This window comes from Protomyctophum parallelum, assembly GCF_964188405.1.
Source record: "Protomyctophum parallelum genome assembly, chromosome: 2".
Taxonomy (NCBI): domain Eukaryota; kingdom Metazoa; phylum Chordata; class Actinopteri; order Myctophiformes; family Myctophidae; genus Protomyctophum; species Protomyctophum parallelum.
Window position 1 is genome coordinate 60,421,316 of NC_139699.1, and position 25,875 is coordinate 60,447,190.

A 25,875-nucleotide genomic window follows, 5' to 3' on the forward strand; every position below is an offset into this window, starting at 1 on the left:
CATGCATAGGTGTACACTGTACAGTATGTCTAACATACACAGCTGTATGTCTCTCATGCAGACCACTGTCTGTCTCTCATAGACACCGCTGTAGTATGTCCACTCACATGTACGCAGTTGTTCTCCTTAATCTTACTTAGTTGTCTCCACCAGGCCGAAGGCATGTGGGGAGAGTATGTTTTGCACTCCGTCCGTCCGTGTGTGTGTCCGTGTGTCCGTGTGTCCGTCCGTCCCGTCCGTGTGTCCGTGAGCAGCTAATCTCGGCCACCGTTAACCCCGTCGATGCCAAATTTTGCACACACACTCCCTGGATGCCAACGATGAACCTCTGCCCCAAACTTTCCAGAACGGCCTGTTATAGCGCCACCAGGAGGCCGCTTTGTGCAAAAACAAGTTTTTGCACAGTACACCTACAGATTTTGTCCAAACATCACGCAAATTGGTGCACAGTCTCTCTAGAGCCATTCAACGAAACGGGTCTTTCAGATTTATCAGACTCCATCCTGATTGGTTAAGATTGGCTTCCAAAGTTCACAGGAGTGCTCAGTTTCAAACAAAATGCTGCAAATCATGAACACATCGCGTGATTTCCATGAAATTGTGCACCCACATTCCACTAGGCCGAGGACGAAATGCCACATGAACAATTTCAACTCAGCCTCAAGGTGGCGCTATAACTGGCCGAAAAGTGTTTTTACCTCTCTACCCAACTGCACGGATCTGTGGATAACTTTGTATGCCAACTCCCTAGAGGCCAAGGAAAAACCTTTGTCTGGAATTTTTCACATCTGCTCTTTATAGCGCCACCAGGAGGCCGACATATGTAAAACACATTTTCTATTATTACTCCTTCAGATTTTATCCAAATTTCACGCAAATCGGTACACATGATCTCCATAGTCCATGTGATCAAGACAGGTTTGTTTGATTTCTCATATTACATCCTGATTGGCCACGATTGGCTCCTACAGTTTTCAGGAGTAGCCCGCTTTGTACAATTCGCCACAACTCCTCAACGCAGCGTCCGATTGCGATGAAAACCTGTGCACGCATATTCCCACTAGGCTGAGGAAGAAATCCTGGTGGAGACCTGTGCCCAGAAGGGCACTTTTTCTAGTTAACTTTGTTTTCAAATAGGCTTTGTACTATGGTCCCGTTATTAATATTAACCTTGCAGCAATATTTAACCTTGCAGCAATATTTAAAAAAGACGCACCATTGTTCATTAGTCTCTCATTACACACAGCTGTCTGTCTCTCATACACACATCTATATGCGTCTCATACACACAGAGGAAAAATGAGGACAAGAGATGACTCATGTGTTCTGCTCTGGCCACTATTCTGAGTCATTGAACCACCAACAGAGATGATGACCCTCCAGTCTCCATAACACGGCAAAGCAGCTGCAGCTTTAACATAAACAAACAAACTAAAGAACGAGCCTGACCCGAGTGACCTCTGGGTAATGTCTCATTTCTCATGCAACACAGTGACCATGCATCCCATCTTATGATGGAGATATGAGATGTGCAGTAAGAGAGGGTATAGAGCAGGGGTGAGAGTCTAGGGGTTCTTCTTATCCACTAACGGTCCAACCGGTTTGTCTGAACGCTATAATTATGACACTGGCCAGTGGCTATGTGTGGGGGAGGGGAAGCCAGACGAACGGGGGAGAGATCTTTTCTTATTGCAAGCTCTTCTTATAGTGGAGGAGCTTAGGGATATCTCGCGATAATTCGCAAAGAATTGCTCTAATGATTTAGCTAGGGTGCCCGAGCCGGCGACCTTCAAGGTCGCCACAAGCGGCCAAATCCATATGGCCACCACTAACAACCTATATAAAAAGGCTAAATTCTTTACATTTCCTTATGCTTTAAGTAACATGTGACGTGTCAAACTAGGGGGTTTTCATGATTGTGAATCCATTCCAAGCATTCGTTTTGCACATTTGGGCAAGTGGCTATAGCCGAATTTAGCCCAAGGAGTGTTTCTTTTAGACTTTTTTAGATTTGTGCCTATAGAGTGTCGCAGTCCCTCCCCCCTTTCAGAACAACGAACGGCCCCCAGGAAATGAAAACGCAATGCATTTCCCCATAGGCAGTTCTTATTTAATTTATTTAAAGACCTTTTAAGCGTCGTACGAAGCCAACTCTTGTCGTGACAAATCATGACAACCAGAACAGAAGCAAAGATTTGAAGCAAAGATTTGAGTTAAAAACTGAAACTCTGAAAAAATATATATTCAAAGATTTGAGGCACATTTTCACGATTTTTCAAAAATAGCAGACCTACAAGCTTGTAGCGCGCCACTCGGTGGTGCGCTATGAGCTTGTACATCTGCTATTTTTCAATAGCTAAAGTATATCGTAATGCTTAGTCAAAACACCAAATAGGGTTCCGCCCAAAATGGGTTAAACTATAGCCTACTTTATCGACCAAAAAAAAGATGTGGGAGATGTGGGTTGGGAGTCTAATGACCAACGATGCACGCTACCGTGCTGGCTGTTAGACTGGGGTTTTTCTGGCTGTATTAAAATACAGGGGCCTGGCCGGGCCGGGCCTGGGCACGTTCCTGGGGGTCTGGATGTTCCGGGGACCGCCGGGCATCCCCACACGGTAATCCCCACACGGTAATGCCCACACGGTAAGCCCCGTGTCCGTTTCGGACTCCTCTGGGCTCCTGGGCTCGTTTTTTTTTTTTTCATTTAAAATGTTATACCAAAAGCTCATGATACTGAACTGTTGATTACAATTTACAAAAGTTCATAATAAAACAACAATGACAACAAGTCATGTTGCTTTCTTCAAAACCAGAAACAGAATGTTTGTGTGTAGTTACACCCCTAGTAGCTGATAAAATACTCCAAAACAATGGCCGGTAAACAGCCCAATCCAAGTGTAATTCCAAGGAAACTCATGAACATGTTGCTGTTAATACCGACTCACATCCTCTGACATCATGCAGAATGTCGCAAATCGCAATAGTGTCTACTGTCTACTGCTGTCGAATTATAAAGTCTGATACCGGTATATAGATTTTATTAAAACAATTTACATAATAGTGGGAAATGATTTTGGGCAGGAACCCCATTTGGTGTTTAAAGCCCCATTATGTTATACTTTAGCTATAGAAAAATAGCAGATCTACAAGCTCATAGCGCGGCACTGAGTGCCACGCTACAAACCTGTAGGTCTGCCATTTCTTTTTAATCGTGAAAATGTGGCACAAATCATTTAATATATATTCTTTCAGAGCCAAAGTTTTTAACTAAAAATCTTTGCTTCTGGGGAGGCCCCTGGAACAACATGAAAATGTTTGAGCACCACTGACATAGAAACATTTTTCAGAAAACTGTCATGATTTAGAAGACATTTGTAAAAATCGTTCCCGGGTCTAAATGGGTTAAGCTGAAGCAAGCTCATTATCTCTTTGTTACTTCCTCCAGTGTGATGCAAAGGTCATGTGGTGATATGGATGTTTAGCCCATAAGAAGATTCACGAGTCTCACCACCACCAGGCATTATAATTCATATTGAATATGACATACAGCACAGTACACATAAATGCTTGGTATAGCAACAATACATTTTGTGAGACAGGACAGATCTTTCACCGTTATGGATAGTTTTGTATGACAGAGTCTGCAGGCTCCTGCAGAAAGGGGACATGTCTGGACGAGTGAGAAGCTACAGAGAAACACAAAGCCCACATCACAACCAACTAATTATACTGCTGAGTCTTCACCACCACAACATCACTACAGTTTACAAGACCTCATACTGTACAGTGTACACTGTAAACCTGATGTAATAACTGTCCATATTATTATGGGATGTGATGGAACTGTAATAATCGCCATGCAGTGCGATAAAAAAAAAACACCGTAATTAGTTATATTATATGCTGATTGATGATAAACTTATTCTATTCTAAACTTTCAACAAATAATAGTTGACCGATTGGCTGGAGGGTGTTCAATATGTTCATTTCACATATCACTCTCCTCACCGTTACAACGTTTAAATCACACTCGTGTGAAGTAAGGGGCGCTCTTATCATCAAACATCATCACATTCCGGCCAATCACTTTTGGCGTCCTCACTTTTCTGTCCTCATGCACTTTCCATCCTCACATTCCGTGCTTAGCCAATCAAATCACCGCTATGGGGTACACACAGACACACAAGGCTGGGCATTGGTGGGGCTAGCGCCACTCAAACACATTCTAGTCTAGAGACTAGAGTTTCAACTTCACTTTTCCTCGTCTGCACAAAATCTCTAATCTCTAATCTACAAGCTCAAAATGTGTCTACCTTTTTTGCCCCCCCCCCCCCCCCCCCCCCCCCCAGAATAGGCATGTTGGGTGGTTATAAAGCACGCTGCCCCGGAAATATAAATAAACACCACTTATGTGTTGGCAAGTGGTCATGCAGGATGATCCAGCCTTGAGCAGAGCGGAATCAAACAATAATGCACTCTGAGGAGTGCGAGGCAGAAGTGATGATGTCAGGCGGACTCTCAGAGAACTGATGGACTAATTATTAGGTCTCAGACAGATGAAGAAACACAGACGGCAGAGACAAAGAGAGACATAGGGGAGCCAGATTATTGAAAGAAAAGAAAAGAAAGAAAGAAAGAAAGAAAGAAAGGAAGGGAAGGGAAGAAAGAAGGGAAGGAAATTATTTGCTCATGGCTTTTTTCCCCTGACTCATCACTCCTCTGGGAGATAGAGATGGAGAGATGGAAAAGGAGAGATGGAAGGATTTAAAGGGAAAAAGTATGAGGTGTAATAATTACCCAGGATGGAGTGAACGCGGACAGAAAGCTGCGTCCGCAAGATCAGAATAGGCTTCTTTCCTTTTCTGTTGAGAGAGAGAGAGAGAGAATCTGTTTTAGACATTACAGAATGACATGGAAATGTTCATCTATTCTGCGTCAGAGCTGGGATGCTTCAGAGCGTCACAATGAGAGCAGTTTTTATGCATGTCTTAAAAGCCACCAGGTTGGCAGAACACTTCTCATTCGCCACTTTCACCCTGGCGGCCATATTTTGGTCATGAAATTAATTTATGGACATTTCTTTCAATATGCAACGCATTCTGACCTTACAGATAAAGTTGATCAGCTATTATCAAAAAGCAGAAGCCACATGCAATAAATGTATAGACTCACACATTCGATAAGACCCAGGACCACACCAGTAGTCAAATTATATATACGTACCGTTACTGTATATAATCATGTAATGTAAAATTACTATTTTACTATTATTACTCTATCAGTGGAAAGGTGAGCCATGCAGCAAGCTGACGGTAAAGACTTTCAACTATAGTATCTCAAGTGTCACCAGCTTTCAAACTGTGGGGGCTTTACAAGTGATGAAAATAAAAAGTTGGCAGTAAAACACGCGCACACACACACAAACACACACACACACACACACACACACACACACGGAAAGACAGGACAGAAGATGTATGGAAAGTATGTCCTCGACCGAGAGAGAGAGAGAGAGAGAGAGCGAGCGAGAGAGAGAGAGAGCGAGAGAGAGCTAGAGAGAGAGAATAGGATAGGGGAGAGTGAAATAGAGGGGGAGGTAGAAGGGGGGACGAGGAGAAAAGACGGAGAGAGTGGAGGCAGTAATGAAGAAAGAAAAAGAAAGAGTGGGCCAGTGTGAGCTAGAGAGAAAGAAAGTCTGTCTAAAAAAAGGAACATTTGAGTATAGGTTTTCACAGCGACCGCACAGTCATAATAATCTCGCACACACACACACCCACACACACACACTTTCCAGGTACCGTTTCAAATGACGTATAAGCAGTAAGCACCACCATCCCCCCCCCCCCCCCCCCCCATTTCTACAGCTGGGATAGCAAATGCATACACAGTGAGTCCGGGCACGCTCGCTCACTCGCTCGCATGTGTGTAATAGACACATTTGATCCAACACAAACAGACTGCAGATCAGAGAACCGCTTGTTGCCCTTTCTCAAAAAAGAATTCTTTGTGACATCACAGACGAGGGCAGGATACGTTCTCTAACATGACATAAAAAGCAATGTGATAGGTCATAGTGTAGTCAGTGATGTCATAGAAGGGGCAGGCTAGGATAGTGTGTGTAGTGACCTCATAATGTATATTAACATAAAAATAAAGGTGATAGGTCATAGTGTACTGTATAGTCTCATGTTGACAGACAGCCAGAGATCTCTGTCTCCTGATACCGCCTGGTGACAGATTTAACTCGCGGGTATTCTGGGGCTCCTTTTCCACCAGTGTTGAACCAGTTTGGTTGGTTTTTCTTGACTATTATTGAACCACTTCAGAGTGTTTCCACAGGAAATTAATTGGTTCAGAACCCTAAATGTTGTCTGGTATTCAGCTATCAGTCATATCAAAACTTCGCTATTCTCACAATTCTTCACTTCTCTCTCCTTACTGGCCTACCGGCATGCACACTTAGGGGAACTTTTAGAACACTTTCCTGGGGGTCTTTGTGTGTGTAATATATGGTTTTAGATATTTGGGATTTTAGCAGTGAGCACAGTGTCTCTGATGTCATGGACACTGGGCTCACTAACTTCCTGGACTACATGTTGTCTCAGTAAGACAGCCCTCCCCCTATCCACAAGGAGGAGCAGTGCACCAAAAGCATTATGGGAATTGTAGTCCAGGAAGTAAAGGCACATTCATACTTCATAGTCTGGATTTTCGGTGGCGAGGTGACCACAGCTCCGGTGGTGAGGTGACCACCGCAGCTGAAATAACGTTGAGCGGTGGCGAGTAAAAACAGAGAGAAGGGCTGGAGCGGTGGCGGTGGTTTGCTTTTCACCGCGGCTCGTGACTTCATGTTGTAGTTCGGTGGTCACCTCACCACCGAAAATCCAGACTATGAGTGAGCCTTAAGTCAGCCCAGTGTCCATGACATCAGATCAGAGACACTGGGCTCACTACTAAAATCAAAAATATATAAAACCACAAATTACACACATAAAGACCCTCAAGAAAGTGTTCTAAATAGTCTAAACGTCATTAACATATATTTTTCTTTGCAAAAAAAGGTTCTTATTAAAATACTGCAGCTCGCTTGGCCGTCAAATTGTCAAGTGGTCCCGAGTGCGAGGACCAAAGTGTGAATCTGCCCTAAATAGTCCAGTAATAATGTAATTTGACCTCAAACTAATTGGAAAAGAAACAAACTCAGTGTCTGAGGGGAAAGTGTTGAAAACGGCCTGTACAGTATGGCCACTTCAATTTTCTAAACTTTCCCCTCAGACAATTCCAGGCAACTTTTGTTCTGTTATTCAGGATATATTGAAGATACAAAATGAGCTGAGTGTGTTTTTTTTGCAGTTTGATCCTGTATTTTATTCCTGTACTATAAAGGTCCCACGCCACCTGGTCCGACCAGTCTGTGTGTAAAATGTCCTTGTGAGACTTTGACACATTCATATGCTATCAATTACCTTTTAAATTAATTGAATAATCGAGGAATTGAATAATTCAAGAATTGTGGTTTTTGAAGATCGGGGGGAAAAAGTTTTATAAACTAGAAAAAGTGCCCTTCCGGGCACAGGTCTCCACCAGGTTATCCACAGATCCGTGCAGTTAGAGGTAAAAACACTTTTCGGCCAGTTATAGCGCCACCTTGAGGCTGAGTTGAAATTGTTCATGTGGCATTTCGTCCTCGGCCTAGTGGGAATGTGGGTGCACAATTTCACGGAAATCACGCGATGTGTTCATGATTTGCAGCATTTTGTTTGAAACTGAGCACTCCTGTGAACTTTGGAAGCCAATCTTAACCAATCAGGATGGAGTCTGATAAATGTGAAAGACCCGTTTCGTTGAATGGCTCTAGAGAGACTGTGTACCAATTTGCGTGATGTTTGGACAAAATCTGTAGGTGTACTGTGCAAAAACTTGTTTTGCACAAAGCGGCCTCCTGGTGGCGCTATAACAGGCCGTTCTGGAAAGTTTGGGGCAGAGGTTCATGGTTGGCATCCAGGGAGTGTGTGTGCAAAATATGGCATCGAAAAACTTGTTTTGCACAAAGCGGCCTCCTGGTGGCGCTATAACAGGCCGTTCTGGAAAGTTTGGGGCAGAGGTTCATGGTTGGCATCCAGGGAGTGTGTGTGCAAAATATGGCATCGACCGGGTTAACGGTGGCCGAGATTAGCTGTTCACGGACGGACGGACGGAGTGCAAAACATACTCTCCCCACATGCCTTCGGCCTGGTGGAGACAATAAACAAATAGAGGGTATGCGCGTGACATCATCATCATCATACCCGGAAGTTATGGGGGAATGCCCACTGAGTGGCAAAAAACTACTTTGTGGCCTTGACAGCCCATACATCCAAACGGAAAAGTCCTATCTGATTGCATTAAACGACGTTAAACTCACTTTGCCACTCACTTTATGCATGCGCATCGCCGCATACCCACCCTCTATAGATATTTTGATAGTATAATCAAGTAACCACTTCAGCTCCATTTTAAACTTCATCATACAACAGTGTCACACATAAGTAGCCAATGCAGAAGTTCACGTGTTGCGATGCATTGTGGTGTATGATGAGCTTGTAGATCCGTTACATGGGGGTGTTTTGCTACTGCATTTATCCATCTCTACCGCTAGCTGTTAGCATAAACCCCAGTTCACAGTGCCAGCATATGCGTTCACTTTACGCTTTACGCGTTTGCCCTGGGACATGAGCCACCTAGCGTCGACGTACATATATATATACGGACTTGGGGGAAAAGTCCTATTTTTTATTAAAAAACGATTTTCTTTAATCAATTAGTTTGATGACCTGTTGCACTCATACTGTGCAGTTTAATGTCTTTGTAGTACTAACAGCACCATGACTGTTGCTGTTTTTAATTAGCCAACCATAGCAGCTTCCTGTATCAGCACAATGGCTTCTGTTGTTTAAAATAATGACACACGACGTCCTGTCCAGACAGGAAAATCATCCTGCCTGATATTGTCAGAATGACTATTACACTATGGCACAAGCGCGCGCGTGCGTGCGTACGTGCGTGCATTTCTAAACTTTAGTAATGTAATTAAAAAGGTTAAGTGAAAGCATGACAGCACTTTCTGAGTACCAGACAGAAATAAATCTCCTGTTCCAACATTAAGTTGTTATTATTTTTATAGGCAAGAATGAGGAGCGAATATCATTAATAACATTTCTGGGTTGTAATATATACTTAAGACTTATGTGACATAACCACCTTCACCCTGGCTATCCTATTTTGGGTCATCAACCCATTTTGGGTGGGAACCCCTTTTGTTACACATTAGCTATTGAAAAATAGCAGATCTACAAGTTCATAGCGCTTCACCAAGTGCCGCGCTACAAGCTTGTAGGTCTGCTATTTTAGAAAAATCGAAGAACGACTGACATAGCTTTTTCAGAAAACTGTCATTTTCAAAACAGAGTTTGAGCCCCAAACAGCATACAGGGATCATGCCTTAGCGACGATGTGGCAAGCAGGTGGACTAGCACTAGCCGATCGATTCTCATGAGACCGACGTGAAGCTGGAGTGAAAGTGATTACAGCAACATCTCAGAGCAGTGTATGGAGGTGGAACATTATTCTCTTAACCCATTCTGTCCTGAGATCAGATTCATACGAGGTTTCCACTGGACACACACTGGTCTGATTAACCCATTCTGACCTGAGATCAGATTATAAAAAATGTCAGTCGTTCTTCGATTTTTCAAAAAATAGCAGATCTACAAGCTCATAGCGCGCCACCGAGTGGCGCCCTATGAGCTTGTAGATCTGCTATTTTTCAATAGCTAAAGCATAACATGATGCTAACACCAACGCCTGGAAAATAGAACAGTGGTGTATCGGAGCGTCAGGCGAGGCGTGAACGCGCGTCGGACGCCACCGGTGTGGGATAGGTTCATTGAAAATAACGGAGGCGGCCGTTTTGACGTGCGGCGTTCGCAGACGGTGTGTGTTGGGCTTTACAGACTTCCACCGTTACTAGCGATGTCCTGATCACAAGCTTTTTTTCATTTATTTTAGAAAATGTTAGAAAGTTCTTGAAAATGTTGATTGATTGTTCATTCAAATCTATATTTGTCTCCACCAGGCCGAAGGCATGGGGAGAGAGTATGTTTTGCACTCCGTCCGTCCGTCCGTGAACAGCTAATCTCCGGCACCGTTAACCCGGTCGATGCCAAATTTTGCACACACACTTTCTGGATGCCAACGATGAACCTCTGCCCCAAAGTTTCTAGAACGGCCTGTTATAGCGCCAACAGGAGGCTGCTTTGAGCAGATTGTGTCCAAACATCACGCAAATTGGTACAGTCTCTCTAGAGCCATTCAACGAAACGGGTCTTTCAGATTTCTCAGAATCCATCCTGATTGGCTAAGATTGGCTTCCAAAGTTCGCAGGAGTGCTCAGTTTCAAACAAAATGCTGCAAATCATTAACACATCGTGTGATTTCCGTGAAATTGTGCACGCACATTCCCACTAGGCCGAGGAAGAAATGCCACATGAACATTTTCAACTCAGCCTCATGGTGGCGCTATAACCGAAAAGTGTTTTTACATCTAACTTTGTATGCCAACTCCCTAGAGTTGACATACAAAACTTTTTTCACATCTGCTCTTTATAGCGCCACCAGGAGGCCGACACATTTTCTAACATTACCGTACTCCTTCAGATTGTATCCAAATTTCACACTTTATATTGCTCCTAAACATTTTGCCAAACATCACACACACACACACACACACACACACACACACACACCTGTGCCCAGAAGGAACTTTTTCTAGTTTTTCATATAATTGATTAATACTTCAATTAAGTGGGGCACACTTAATTAAATCAACAATCTGGAAGCCAGGTGGTGTTGATGTAGATGTGATCAATTACCAGGCAACTAGTGGACACGGCTCAACATGAGCGGACATGTTTTATTGAAATTGAACACAAAGGCCCTGTCCCAGAAGATAAGATAATTATATTGAATATCCTCTTTAGCCAAATACAATTTCAGGAGAAGCTTAAAATGTTTATCTTTGAACAATGCCACAGAGATAATGGGGACCTCATACATAAGTTTTGGAAGTGCACACACTAAAATAGTTGTTGGAATAATATCTTTAAATATAGATATAGCAAGTGTGCCAGAATGCACACTTGCGTGCGTGTGCGGACATCACAGGCAAGCGAGGCGAGAGGGGAACCCATTTTCTTATTGGATTTCAACACGTTTGTTTGGTCGGATTCCGGTTGTTCATGTCGTAAAATCGGGGCGTTTCATGAATATTAAAGGCCGTGTTATTTCAATGGTGGTCTGTTTCAACTGTGACAACACTTCATAAATGCCGTGCCGACGTGAGCGCACGCCAAAACACACGCTCGAATTTAAGGCCGAATTTACACTCCATTGATAAATGAGGGCCTTAGCGATAGACTTCAATGGGGGACAGTTCAACTAAACGGTGTGCGACAGACAGAAAATGTAGGTACAGTACCACCATTTGTCTCTCCAACACCATGTCGCTCTCAGCTTTCCTACCATCTCTCTCGCTCTCCTAAACGGACCGTCCCTCTTGTCATCTGTACTAGGATCATGAGGTCATGATGATGTCATAGCCGGTTTAAATCTCTGACTGCACATGCCTGATCGGGTCCCGACTCATCAACAGGAGAGGAAGTTTAAATGACTAGTTCACCCAGCCCTACATATACAGACCGACACCGACAGACAGACAGACAGAGTCATAGATATGTTCTTACGCCACATCTTCATAGAAGTGTTCCAGCTCGTCCCTCTGCTCATCCATAGAACTGTCCAGGTCCAGATAACTGCCATTTGAACTCAACTGGAGAGTACAGTCCTCCAACTGGAATAGATACAGGACAAAAAAGAAGAACATTGATTACTTAACACATTCTGTACGGGAACCCCTTTTGGTGTTTTAAGCATTATGTCATGCTTTAGCTATTGAAAAATAGCAGATCTACAAGCTCATATATGAGCTTGTAGATCTGCTATTTTTTTTGGAAAATCGTGAAAATGTGTCGCAAATTATTGAATATATATTATTTCAGAGCATTTTTAACACAAATCGTTGCTTCTGAGGGGTCCCTGGAACACCATATTTTCAGAAGGGGGTCCGTGGACAAATACAGATATTTCTGTATTTTGGTTGACATAGAAAAGGTTGACATAGAAACACAGGATTTTCAGAAAACTGGTAGGATTTAGAAGACCTTTTGTAGAATCGAGCTCAGGTCGAAATGGGTTAAATAGCTGCCATTAATACTCCACTGGATAGTGCAAGGGGACAAGGCAGATAATAGGGATGGATGATGGGCTTTTGATTCAGGGATCCAAATCATTTCAGGATTGTATTTCCAGTAAACACTTTCAAGGACATTTCGTGTGACCCAGACCCCCCACACCTCTATATATCATGTTATTATTGCAGTGATGTTCACATAATTTTAGATTGCCTGAATGCCTGAAAGGAGACTATTATCTCTGACCAGCCAAATTAAGTCCCCTTTAGCTGGTCCTGCTTTCACTCTGAGTTGCTGATCAAAATAATAAACATTTCATTGTACTTTACAGCTTTTTCTCCTTAGGACTAGGACTAAACACAGCTGAAAAATGTTGTTGCTCTATTACAAGGGGTTTTCAACCAATTGTGAACCAGGGAGCACCACCCTGACTAAGAATCAACCTGGGGACCACCACCCTGACTAAGATTCAACCTGGGGACCACCCCCCTGACTAAAAATCAACCTGGGGACCACCCCCCTGACTAAGAATCAACCTGGGGACCACTGTTGTGTTGGGATGAGATATAATGGGCCAAGATTTGTGCTTTTGGAACACTTGCTGTGCGATCCATCCCATGTTTGTCTGTACAGTGAGTGTACATACTACTACTACTACCTTTCAACCAACGGCCCACAGACTACTCCATGGCATAATAGGCCTGCAGGTGGTCAATGGGAAAATGTTTTAATTAAGTAATATCAAGCCAAGGCATTATTTAACAGAAATATATGAGTGGTGGTCCAGAGCCAAAAGATGTTTTTCTTTTTGAGAACCACTGATTCCTATCCCATGGTTTAGTTATGCTTAATTAATTCCATTCACTGAGTGATGACTCACTCAGGCAAGCTGGTACACTTAAGGTCATTACACACTGGCGAATTGGCGACGCGATATATTCGTGCGAATAATTCGCTTAAAAAAAAAACCAATTGAAGTCCATGCAAGCTTCCACATCAGTGGCGAATGTGCGAGAATGCGACCGTTTTCGCTTTTATTTGTTCGCTCTGGTGTCGTATTTTGCAGAGATTCGCAGGCGAACTGCAACATGCAATATTTCGCATTTTCAGATCGCTTATTCGCATCGCGTCGCTAATTCGCCAGTGTGTAATGACCTTTACCCTCAATATCCCTTTTCTGTGGAATTTCTTAAAATCAGACTTCCCAGAAACTGACAACATTGACACACTTGACACACATACGTTTAGTTGAACAGTACACAAAAGTGTGTCCCAAGTTTAGCAACATTTTGCTACATTACCAAATGCATGGTCAGGGACCACATGCAATACCTTCATTCACGGACCACCAGTGATAGGAACGCTAGGATAATGAATCTGATAACATCTAATTTAACGCATGATCCCTTTTTGAGGGATACTTTGGCATAGTGAAGAAATATCTGACTGCTGCATATACATTTTTGAGCCCCTCCTATATTCAGCCATAGTGTAGATTTTCGTCTTGCACAAACATTAAATTCCATTGACAATGAATGGAGAATTTCCGTCATATGTAGACGAGCAAATCGGCTATTTTTGCCCTACACAAAGATTACATTCCCATTGACAATGAATGGATGATGTACGGTGATAAGAGCGCCCCTCACTTTTTTACCTAAATAAAATGTTTATGACTTTTCCATTACTAGAAAGGTTTATTTCAGGACGCATTATGAACCCTGATCAATAGAGTATAGGATCAGGGGTCAAGGTTCAGCTTTATTGTCAACAATACCAATCACAGGGTAAAAATCTAACCTCACACAACAGCTATAGTCTCAAATTGTATTAGTTAATATAAAAACATCAATGTAATCAGTGTTCAAAGCTAAACCACATATATCAATTTAAAATCTAACTACGGGAAGTTTTCACCTCTAATGCAGGTTGTCCCACTTACATTTACATACAGTACATGTTGAACGATGGGCATAAATACACCAAATAACAGAGAAAACTAGATAAAGTGCCAATCGGCACAGGTCTCCACCAGGATTCTTCCTCAGCCTAGTGGGAATATGCGTGCACAGTTTCATCGCAATCGGACGCTGCCGAGTTGTGGCCATTTGCTACCCCTGAAAACTGTAGGAGCCAATCGTGGCCAATCAGGATGGAATATGAGAAATCAAACAAACCTGTGTTGATCACATGACTATGGAGATCATGTGTACCGATTTGCGTGAAATTTGGATAAAATCTGAAGGAGTAATAATAGAAAATGTGTTTTACATATGTGGGCCTCCTGGTGGCGCTATAAAGAGCAGATGTGAAAAATTCCAGACAAAGGTTTTTCCTTGGCCTCTAGGGAGTTGACATACAAAGTGATCCACAGATTCGTGCAGTTAGAGGTAAAAACACTTTTCGGCCAGTTATAGCGCCACCTTGAGGCTGAGTTGAAATTGTTGATGTGGCATTTTGTCCTCGGCCTAGTGGGAATGTGGGTGCACAATTTCAAGGAAATCACGCGATGTGTTCATGATTTGCAGCATTTTGTTTGAAACTGAGCACTCCTGTGAACTTTCGAAGCCAATCTTAACCAATCAGGATGGAGTCTGAGAAATCTGAAAGACCGGTTTCGTTGAATGGCTCTAGAGAGACTGTGTACCAATTTGCGTGATGTTTGGACAAAATCTGTAGGTGTACTGTGCAAAAAGTTGTTTTGCACAAAGCGGCCTCCTGGTGGCGCTATAACAGGCCGTTCTGGAAAGTTTGGGGCAGAGGTTCATCGTTGGCATCCAGGGAGTGTGTGTGCAAAATTTGGCATCGACCGGGTTAACGGTGGCCGAGATTAGCTACTAACGGACGGACGGACACACACACACACACGGACGGACACACGGACGGACGGAGTGCAAAACATACTCTCCCCATATGCCTTCGGCCTGGTGGAGACAAAGAGACAACGTGAAAGTGGTGGATAGTAGAGAGAGAGAGCGAGAGAGAGAGAGAGAGAGAGAATGAGGGGGGAAAAAGCTAAAGGGGAATACCACTCATTTTCAACATTTTACCATGTCATTAATATACCTTAGAGGTGTTGTGGAAACAATAAAAAAAAGTCCCCCCATTCTGTGTTTCCTAGAAAAATCATTAACAAAGAAAATCATTAACAGTTCTAGGGATTTTTTATTATTATATCCACACAACAGCTCTAAGGTATATTAATGACATAGTCATATGTTGAAAATGAGTGGAATGCCCCTTTAACTCATTCAATCCGGGAAAGGAATTCAGAATCAACCTCAGGTCGAAATGGGTTGCTAATGAGACAGGAACTTTGCTCTGTGACCCCAAGGAATTCATGCTATGCTATCTTTGTGCGCAATTATATTCACAAAAAAAACGCTTGAAGGTGACCTAAAAAATGAGGTTTGATTAACTTCCAAGGTCTGTAAACTTCTCCGGTGGCTGTGTGGGTGATTTCTTAAAGTCTACCAACAACACAGAGTGAGAGTACTTTCTCTAATTTGGGGTTGAGGTCAGAAAACATGAACATCTATTTATAGTTTATCCGTCACTGGTCTGACTGCTTCTGGCTGACAGTCGATGTGTTAGTCTTGTTTGTAGAGTGAGTCATAGAGAGGTATGTCTCTGGTTGTTTCATGGCCTTGCCTCATGTTTCTATGATGTGTGGCATGCATCATGACCTTCTGATACCAGCCAACACACGTACCACCACCAACTCTACCAAGAATAGTTAGAATACCTAATAAATTATTTAGCTGTGGAGCCTGCAGGCCCGGGTTACATTCTTTTGTATAGCTCAATATATGATAAATAAAGATAAACCTTTATTGAGCAAGGCACTAACGAAACGAAAGCAAGGCACAACAGTGCTAGGATTAGAGGTTCTATCCCAGTGGAAACATACAGTAGCTTAACCACTTCAAAGCATCCCCTATTCTGGGCATGTCAAAATAGGTAAACATTCAGATGGAACAGCAGATCTACTGTACAAGCACACAACGCGTTGCAACGCAATGCATTGTTGGCTTGTAGATCATCCATTTCCGGTGGAAGGGATTTGGTGTAGAGGAGGAGTGAAAACAAAAACGAGGGGACACATATAGACCTCTGAGGGACCCCGGCGGGCGACAAAATGTTCAAAAGGTTAACGGGAAGAGAGGCACTTAAAGCACATTGCCAGGATTAGGGCTCTATTTCCTGTGTAACTCCATGGCTAGACGACGGCACGTCAACACCACTGGGAACGTCCACGCTGAAGTTGTATACCCTCATGGCGCTGATGATGAGAAAAACTGTGGAAATCCAACTCATCGTGTGGGAGGAAGGAAGAGCCCCTTTTAGCCCTTATCACCGTCAGGGCAGCAACCATGCTCTTATATTGCTACACCCTCCCACGACTACATGCTCCAGAAGCTCCAGCAGTCACTGCATGCTGCCATGTCCTCCCAGCGATTCCACACAGCAGGCCAGCCTGTTCCTCAGACCTTATCAGCTGTTTACAGAACCCACCCTCTTCCTCTCAGCTCAGTTTAGACCAGAAAACACACAACACTTTCCTGTAAAAAAAAAACAATGAAAACTTATAGGAAAAGACCAGACAGAGCACGTCAAGAAAAAACTGCATTTTGGATTCCCATTTAGGAGAATCAACTATATAGGCTAGTATCCTCCAAGGGTGGCAGCATGCAAGGTCTAGTGGTCAGACTGATCTGTAACTAAATAATCGCACGTGCAAATCACTGCAACAACAAAACGTGTCCATCGGCAGCCACATGTCTCATCGAAGGGACGTAAATGTCATAATGTTGTATTAGAGAATCAACTTTAAAAAAAAAAGTGTTCCACTGCAGTAGCTGTTGTGGTTAAGACCCTGGCCGTCTTGTATCCTTATCAGGTCTAGGATCAAATCCCACCCTAGAGCCTGCTCTACTCTCTCATGTGCTACCTCATACACTACCCTATAGCTTCTTCCATGCATTGCTGTCTGGTACACTGATTTTGGTCCACTTTAAGAGCACACTTTTTATTCATTTCAATAAAAGCACAACCTTAATCACCAAGAGCATCCACTTGGTGTTCATTCAAACATTTCCAAAAACATTTTCGATACTTATTCAAGAATCAACTGTCCACTAAAAAGTGATTTCAGCATTTAACCCATTCTGACCGGGCACCCATTTTGGTGTTGGCATCATGTTATGCTTTAGCTATTGAAAAATAGCAGATCTACAAGCTCATATCGCGCCACCGAGTGGCGCGATACGAGCTTGTAGGTCTGCTATTTTTGAAAAATCGAAGACACTTTTAGAATCTGATCTCAGGTCAGAATGGGTTAATAATGAAACTGTCAGGATGTAATAGACATTTTTAGAATCTGATCTCATGTCAGAATGGGTTAAATTGTTTGTGCTATCCGTTCCTCCGATCTCCTGGAGATTTGTCGCAGCGGTCTGATGAAGCCCATTATGGCTTAGGGACAGCAGGATGGAGGAGTTTGTTCCAGGGGGGACCACCGTCTTTAACTGATCTACAGTAAGAGACCGACTGCTCTCATTATGATGGAATGTACCAGCCTCAACGGCACAAAACTGGCATTTTCACACAAAAAAAACAAGAAAAAGAAAAACAAGCATGAAATCCGAGATAAGCTGCAATCAGCTCTTGGTTTGCGCTTGAACGTTTTGGACAGTCTTATTTTCGATATAGACATTTATTAATCTCGCCGGGGAAAATTCATTTTCAACTTCACCCAGTCGATGGATGCTCAGATGGTCATGATGAGTGCTCGGGGAGGGGAAGGAAGGGGGGGGTGGGGGTCCCGCGCTCAGGCACACTTTGACACGTAGACATGGGCGGGCCGGGAGGCGAACCGTGACCTTCTCATTACTACACAGGCCGCCCCCAAATGTATACTAGCTGCAAGGTTGCAGGGGGAAAAAAAAGTTAGGCTATTTTCTTCACCATTTGCCATTATTGTGGAGAGATGGAGAAAGACGGTTAGATCCCTTTTCCACCGGTTGGTTCCCAATGGGAACCGGTTCAGTTCATTTTGGTTCTTAATTAGTCCATAAGCCAGAGCTCCAAAATTGGAACGTTAATTATGAATTGAGTGGGCAAAACCATACCTTATTACAAATTTTACATTTTTTAATATGCAAACAAAATATGGAAAAAAATGGAAAAGCTACTACTGTGGAAGGGTTATGATATATTAATTTAACTCCATGGATTTGACCAGATGTCAATGTTCTGTATTCAAGCCTCTCGTTTGGAATATAAACGCTTCTAGAGAAACTTTAGCCTCTCATTTGGAATATTAACGCTCCTAGAGAGACTTTAGCCTCTCATTTGGAATATTAACGCTCCTAGAGAGACTTTAGCCTCTCATTTGGAATATTAACGCTCCTAGAGAAACTTTAGCCTCTCATTTGGAATATTAACGCTCATAGAGAAACTTTAGCCTCTCATTTGGAATATAAACGCTTCTAGAGAGACTTTAGCCTCTCATTTGGAATATTAACACTTCTAGAGAGACTTTAGCCTCTCATTTGGAATATTAACGCTCCTAGAGAAACTTTAGCCTCTCATTTGGAATATAAACGCTCCTAGAGAGACTTTAGCCTCTCATTTGGAATATAAACGCTCCTAGAGAGACTTTAGCCTCTCATTTGGAATATAAACACTTCTAGAGAGACTTTAGCCTCTCATTTGGAATATAAACACTTCTAGAGAGACTTTAGCCTCTCATTTGGAATATAAACACTTCTAGAGAGACTTTAGCCTCTCATTTGGAATATAAACACTTCTAGAGAGACTTTAGCCTCTCATTTGGAATATAAACACTTCTAGAGAGACTTTAGCCTCTCATTTGGAATATAAACACTTCTAGAAAAACTTTAGACTCTCATTTGGAATATAAACACTTCTAGAGAGACTTTAGCCTCTCATTTGGAATATAAACACTTCTAGAGAGACTTTAGCCTCTCATTTGGAATATAAACGCTTCTAGAGAGACTTTAGCCTCTCATTTGGAATATAAACACTTCTAGAAAGACTTTAGCCTCTCATTTGGAATATTAACGCTTCTAGAGAGACTTTAGCCTCTCATTTGGAATATAAACACTTCTAGAGAGACTTTAGCCTCTCATTTGGAATATAAACACTTCTAGAGAGACTTTAGCCTCTCATTTGGAATATAAACGCTTCTAGAGAGACTTTAGCCTCTCATTTGGAATATAAACGCTTCTAGAGAGACTTTAGCCTCTCATTTGGAATATTAACGCTTCTAGAGAGACTTTAGCCTCTCATTTGGAATATAAACACTTCTAGAGAGACTTTAGCCTCTCATTTGGAATATAAACACTTCTAGAGAGACTTTAGCCTCTCATTTGGAATATAAACGCTTCTAGAGAGACTTTAGCCTCTCATTTGGAATATAAACACTTCTAGAGAGACTTTAGCCTCTCATTTGGAATATAAACACTTCTAGAGAGACTTTAGCCTCTCATTTGGAATATAAACACTTCTAGAGAGACTTTAGCCTCTCATTTGGAATATAAACACTTCTAGAGAGACTTTAGCCTCTCATTTGGAATATAAACACTTCTAGAGAGACTTTAGCCTCTCATTTGGAATATAAACGCTTCTAGAGAGACTTTAGCCTCTCATTTGGAATATAAACACTTCTAGAAAAACTTTAGACTCTCATTTGGAATATAAACACTTCTAGAAAAACTTTAGACTCTCATTTGGAATATAAACACTTCTAGAGAGACTTTAGCCTCTCATTTGGAATATAAACACTTCTAGAAAAACTTTAGACTCTCATTTGGAATATAAACACTTCTAGAGAGACTTTAGCCTCTCATTTGGAATATAAACACTTCTAGAAAAACTTTAGACTCTCATTTGGAATATAAACACTTCTAGAGAGACTTTAGCCTCTCATTTGGAATATAAACACTTCTAGAGAGACTTTAGCCTCTCATTTGGAATATAAACACTTCTAGAAAAACTTTAGACTCTCATTTGGAATATAAACACTTCTAGAGAGACTTTAGCCTCTCATTTGGAATATAAACACTTCTAGAAAAACTTTAGACTCTCATTTGGAATATAAACACTTCTAGAGAGACTTTAGCCTCTCATTTGGAATATAAACACTTCTAGAAAAACTTTAGACTCTCATTTGGAATATAAACACTTCTAGAAAAACTTTAGACTCTCATTTGGAATATAAACACTTCTAGAAAAACTTTAGACTCTCATTTGGAATATAAACACTTCTAGAAAAACTTTAGACTCTCATTTGGAATATAAACGCTCCTAGAGAAACTTTAGACTCTCATTTGGAATATAAACACTTCTAGAAAAACTTTAGACTCTCATTTGGAATATAAACACTTCTAGAAAAACTTTAGACTCTCATTTGGAATATAAACACTTCTAGAGAGACTTTAGCCTCTCATTTGGAATATAAACGCTTCTAGAGAGACTTTAGCCTCTCATTTGGAATATAAACACTTCTAGAGACTTTAGCCTCTCATTTGGAATATAAACACTTCTAGAGAGACTTTAGCCTCTCATTTGGAATATAAACACTTCTAGAAAAACTTTAGACTCTCATTTGGAATATAAACACTTCTAGAGAGACTTTAGCCTCTCATTTGGAATATAAACACTTCTAGAGAGACTTTAGCCTCTCATTTGGAATATAAACACTTCTAGAGAGACTTTAGCCTCTCATTTGGAATATAAACACTTCTAGAAAAACTTTAGACTCTCATTTGGAATATAAACACTTCTAGAGAGACTTTAGCCTCTCATTTGGAATATAAACACTTCTAGAGAGACTTTAGCCTCTCATTTGGAATATAAACACTTCTAGAGAGACTTTAGCCTCTCATTTGGAATATAAACACTTCTAGAGAGACTTTAGCCTCTCATTTGGAATATAAACACTTCTAGAGAGACTTTAGCCTCTCATTTGGAATATAAACACTTCTAGAGAGACTTTAGCCTCTCATTTGGAATATAAACACTTCTAGAGAGACTTTAGCCTCTCATTTGGAATATAAACACTTCTAGAGAGACTTTAGCCTCTCATTTGGAATATAAACACTTCTAGAGAGACTTTAGCCTCTCATTTGGAATATAAACACTTCTAGAGAGACTTTAGCCTCTCATTTGGAATATAAACACTTCTAGAGAGACTTTAGCCTCTCATTTGGAATATAAACACTTCTAGAGACTTTAGCCTCTCATTTGGAATATAAACACTTCTAGAAAAACTTTAGACTCTCATTTGGAATATAAACACTTCTAGAGAGACTTTAGCCTCTCATTTGGAATATAAACACTTCTAGAGAGACTTTAGCCTCTCATTTGGAATATAAACGCTTCTAGAGAGACTTTAGCCTCTCATTTGGAATATAAACACTTCTAGAGAGACTTTAGCCTCTCATTTGGAATATAAACACTTCTAGAGAGACTTTAGCCTCTCATTTGGAATATAAACACTTCTAGAGAGACTTTAGCCTCTCATTTGGAATATAAACGCTTCTAGAGAGACTTTAGCCTCTCATTTGGAATATAAACACTTCTAGAGAGACTTTAGCCTCTCATTTGGAATATAAACACTTCTAGAGAGACTTTAGCCTCTCATTTGGAATATAAACGCTTCTAGAGAGACTTTAGCCTCTCATTTGGAATATAAACACTTCTAGAGAGACTTTAGCCTCTCATTTGGAATATAAACACTTCTAGAGAGACTTTAGCCTCTCATTTGGAATATAAACACTTCTAGAGAGACTTTAGCCTCTCATTTGGAATATAAACGCTTCTAGAGAGACTTTAGCCTCTCATTTGGAATATAAACACTTCTAGAGAGACTTTAGCCTCTCATTTGGAATATAAACACTTCTAGAGAGACTTTAGCCTCTCATTTGGAATATAAACACTTCTAGAGAGACTTTAGCCTCTCATTTGGAATATAAACACTTCTAGAGAGACTTTAGCCTCTCATTTGGAATATAAACGCTTCTAGAGAGACTTTAGCCTCTCATTTGGAATATAAACGCTTCTAGAGAGACTTTAGCCTCTCATTTGGAATATTAACGCTCCTAGAGAAACTTTAGCCTCTCATTTGGAATATTAACGCTCCTAGAGAAACTTTAGCGTGACTAGCACAAGGTAAGAATGGAAGATTATAGAGTAATTATTAGTATTAGAGTAAAATATGCCATATGTGCTGGCACTCTAGTGCCATTATTTAGAAAAACAAAAAAGTGTTAATATAGGTATGGTTTTTGCCCACTCAATTCATAATTAACGCTCCAAATTTTGGAGCTCTGGCTCATGGACTAAGAACCAAAAAGAACTGAACCGGTTCCCATTGGGAACCAACCGGTGGAAAAGAACTGAACCGGTTCCCACTTCCCATTGGGAACCAACCGGTGGAAAATAACTAAACTGGTTCCCATTGGGAACCAACCGGTGGAAAAGGGGTCTTGGAGATAGTTAGCCTGGCTACTGCAACTAGAATGCTGCAGTTGTACCACACAGTCAGTCCTTAGAGTATATAATAATAGAGACGGGACCCGGAGGAAACCCTGAGGCCAAATGGACATAGTGGCCAAATTTGGTATTGTAGAGCTGGGCCAAACACATGAACGCGCTGGTCGGTTGACTATCATTGCGCACGTTCATGATGACACGTGAACTCTGAACGCGTGCAATGATAGTCAACGGCCAGTTCATGTGTTTGGCTCAATCAATCCCAGAATGCACTCTGTTCCTACCCGGAAGGAGGATATGCGCTTTTGAGCAACTTAATGCAAGTGGATAGGAGGAGAAATCCGGTGCCGTCTCTATTAGTATACAGTCAGGATTGATTGAGTACCGAAATTTCCAGACTATAAAGCGCACCTGAAAATAAGCTGCACAAGCTAAATTTAGGGAAAAATACAAATGTGTACTGTAAGCAAGCCCTATAAGCCACAGGTGTTTTAATGGTTTGATTTAGAAGGTCCCCTAGTGGCTGTTAGCTGTAAAAGTCCATAGATTAGCCGAACCGTTGTATAGGCCGCAGGGTTCAAAGCATGGGAAGAAAGTAGTGGTTTATAGTCCGGAATTTACGGTACTTTATTAACAGAGGTACAGTATTATACAAAGAATGCTAAAAGGGTAAACGCAAGAAAGCACTCTATGGATTAGTCGTTTCCATTGTGGTCCTGTATTAGCCAGACCCAGACTAGAGAATTGTACAATGGCATTTTGAGTAGTTCTGGGTAAGCCTCCAGGAGGACCAGATGGATCTGGTTTTCTTAGGACTCTTTCCATCTCCTCTTCTCCTCCTATTCCTCTTCTTATGATAGGCCCATTAATAATAATGGTTTGTTCCACACACCTTTAAAGTATTTGTCACTATATATTTGCATATACAGTGAAATGTGGTATCTGCATTTAACCCTACAGGGGCAGCGCCTCGGGGAAGCAGTTGGGGTTGAGTGCCTTGCTCAGGGACACTTCAATACGTAGTCCGGGCCGGGATTCAAACCGGGGACCTTCTGAGTCCCAGGCGGTGGGCCTTTAGTCTCTACTCACTCAGTCACGGGTGTCCTATGATCTCTATTGTAGTACTCACACATTTTCCTTACATGATGTTTCTAGGATCAAGCGGGTAGGGATGGTACGATATGAAAAGTACAATGAAATAATGATTTTTGCTAAACGTTTTTTGACTACTCCTACAGATTGTGTCCAGAAATCACGCAAATCGCTACACAGCATCTCTATAGTCATTACACGAAACGGGTCTTTCAGAATTTTCATATTCCATCCTGATGGGCCAAGATTGGCTTCCAAAGGACATATGTAAAACTCGAGGGCGAGGGCGCTTCTCACCCACAGGCGTCTTACTGGTTTACTAGTATTGGAGTATTTCCAGTTTTCAGTACTTCAGTTCACAACTACTCCACGACTACACTGTACCACACTACAATTATTGAAAGCTTAATTTAGTTAGTAGTTATTTTATAGATATTGATTACAAAACATGCATTAACCACTGGAAACATGCATACTTAGGCCATTTGAAAACAGCCAATCTCACAACACGGCCCACACGTTGTGAGCTTGTAGATCTGCTATTTTCAAAGCATTTGCATGAATTTGGAAATTTGTAAAATGAACATTATGCAAAATGAGTACTTTTACTTTCAAACTTAAGTATATTTTAATGACTTCATTTTAATAACTTTTGTACTACAGACTTTTACTTGTAACAGAGACGGGGTATATCTTCATTGTGGTATTGGTACTTTTACATAAGTACTTCTTCCATTGTGGTTCACATCCTGTGTAGTGGGAAATGTTGGAGCAGGTTGTGGAAATGATAGTGTCACACTCACAGTCAGCCAAATCAACTCTGTGTAGTGTTATAATCCGATTAATTACTACCCACTGAACGGCCTCCAGCTACTGCACTCCCCTTAGGACATGTTTAAGAATTGCCTTAAAACATTTATTTTTAAACAAGCATTCGTGGATGGTTCATCTTGAACTTACCAACTTAACTTATCTATTGATTTATTATATTATTCTGATGCTTGTATTGTAATTTTGTTTTGAGCTGAATTGTACAGCAAGATTTGTATCTGCTTTACTTGCTTGTCCGTTTTGTAATGCACTTTGTGAGACCTCTCTGTGAAAGGTGCTATATAAATACAATGTACTTACTCAGGAACTGTGCATGTGGCTAATACTGTATAACTAAAAAACATCGCATGGATGCACCTGGGACGTATCTCAGTGATGTATCCCAAAGTCATCAGGGTTTCGTGCATCATACCGTATCAGGGTTTCCTGCACAATGTTGTTGGCATGGCGCTGCGCCATGCTTGAAATAAATCGCGCCATGCCAAGCTTCCAAGCTTTTTTTTGAGGGGGATAGTGAGGGGGATAGTGAGGGGGATAGTGAATCATAGTGTGTGTGATATGAAATGTCCAGTACCTCCCCAGTGCCACCCCAGTGTCTGCCCAGTTTCCACCAAGTGCCTCCCCAGTGTCTGCCCAGTGGCTCCCCAGTGTCCCCCTGAGTGCCTCCCCACTGCCTCCCCAATGTCTCCCCAGTGGCTGCAGTTTCTCCCCAGTGCCTCCCCAGTGTCTGCCCAGTGCCTCCCCAGTGCCTCCCCAGTGTCTTCCCAGTGCCTCCCCAGTGTCTGCCCAGTGCCTCCCCAGTCTCCTCAGTGCCTCCCCAGTGTCTCCCCAGTGTCTTCCCAATGCCTCCCAATGTCTCCCCAGTGCCCCCCCAGTGCCTCCCCAGTGTCCCCCCAGTGCCTCCCCATGTCTCCCCAGTGCCTCCCCAGTGTCTCCCCAGTGCCTCCCCATTGTCTCCCCAGTGCCTTCCCAGTGCCTCCCCAGTGCCTTCCCAGTGCCTCCCCATGTCTCCCCAGTGCCTCCCCAGTGTCTCCCCAGTGCCTGCCCAGTGTCCCCCCAGTGTCTCCCCAGTGTCCCCCCAGTGCCTCCCCATGTCTCCCAAGTGCCTCCCCAGTGTCCCCCCCAGTGTCCCCCCAGTGCC

The 25,875-nt window shown here is 42.1% G+C and overlaps 1 protein-coding gene across 1 annotated transcript in view; it reads right to left on the minus strand.

The window, feature by feature from the left end:
* Positions 1-25,875, minus strand: part of fhod1 (formin homology 2 domain containing 1) — a 114,389-nt gene that overhangs the window by 84,598 nt on the left and 3,916 nt on the right. The window contains exons 3-4 of the mRNA XM_083759772.1: positions 11,784-11,890; positions 4,801-4,865 (exon numbers count right to left, since the gene is read on the minus strand). Coding sequence (XP_083615898.1) covers positions 4,801-4,865; positions 11,784-11,890 — 172 coding nt within the window. The remainder of the gene's footprint in view (positions 1-4,800; positions 4,866-11,783; positions 11,891-25,875) is intronic.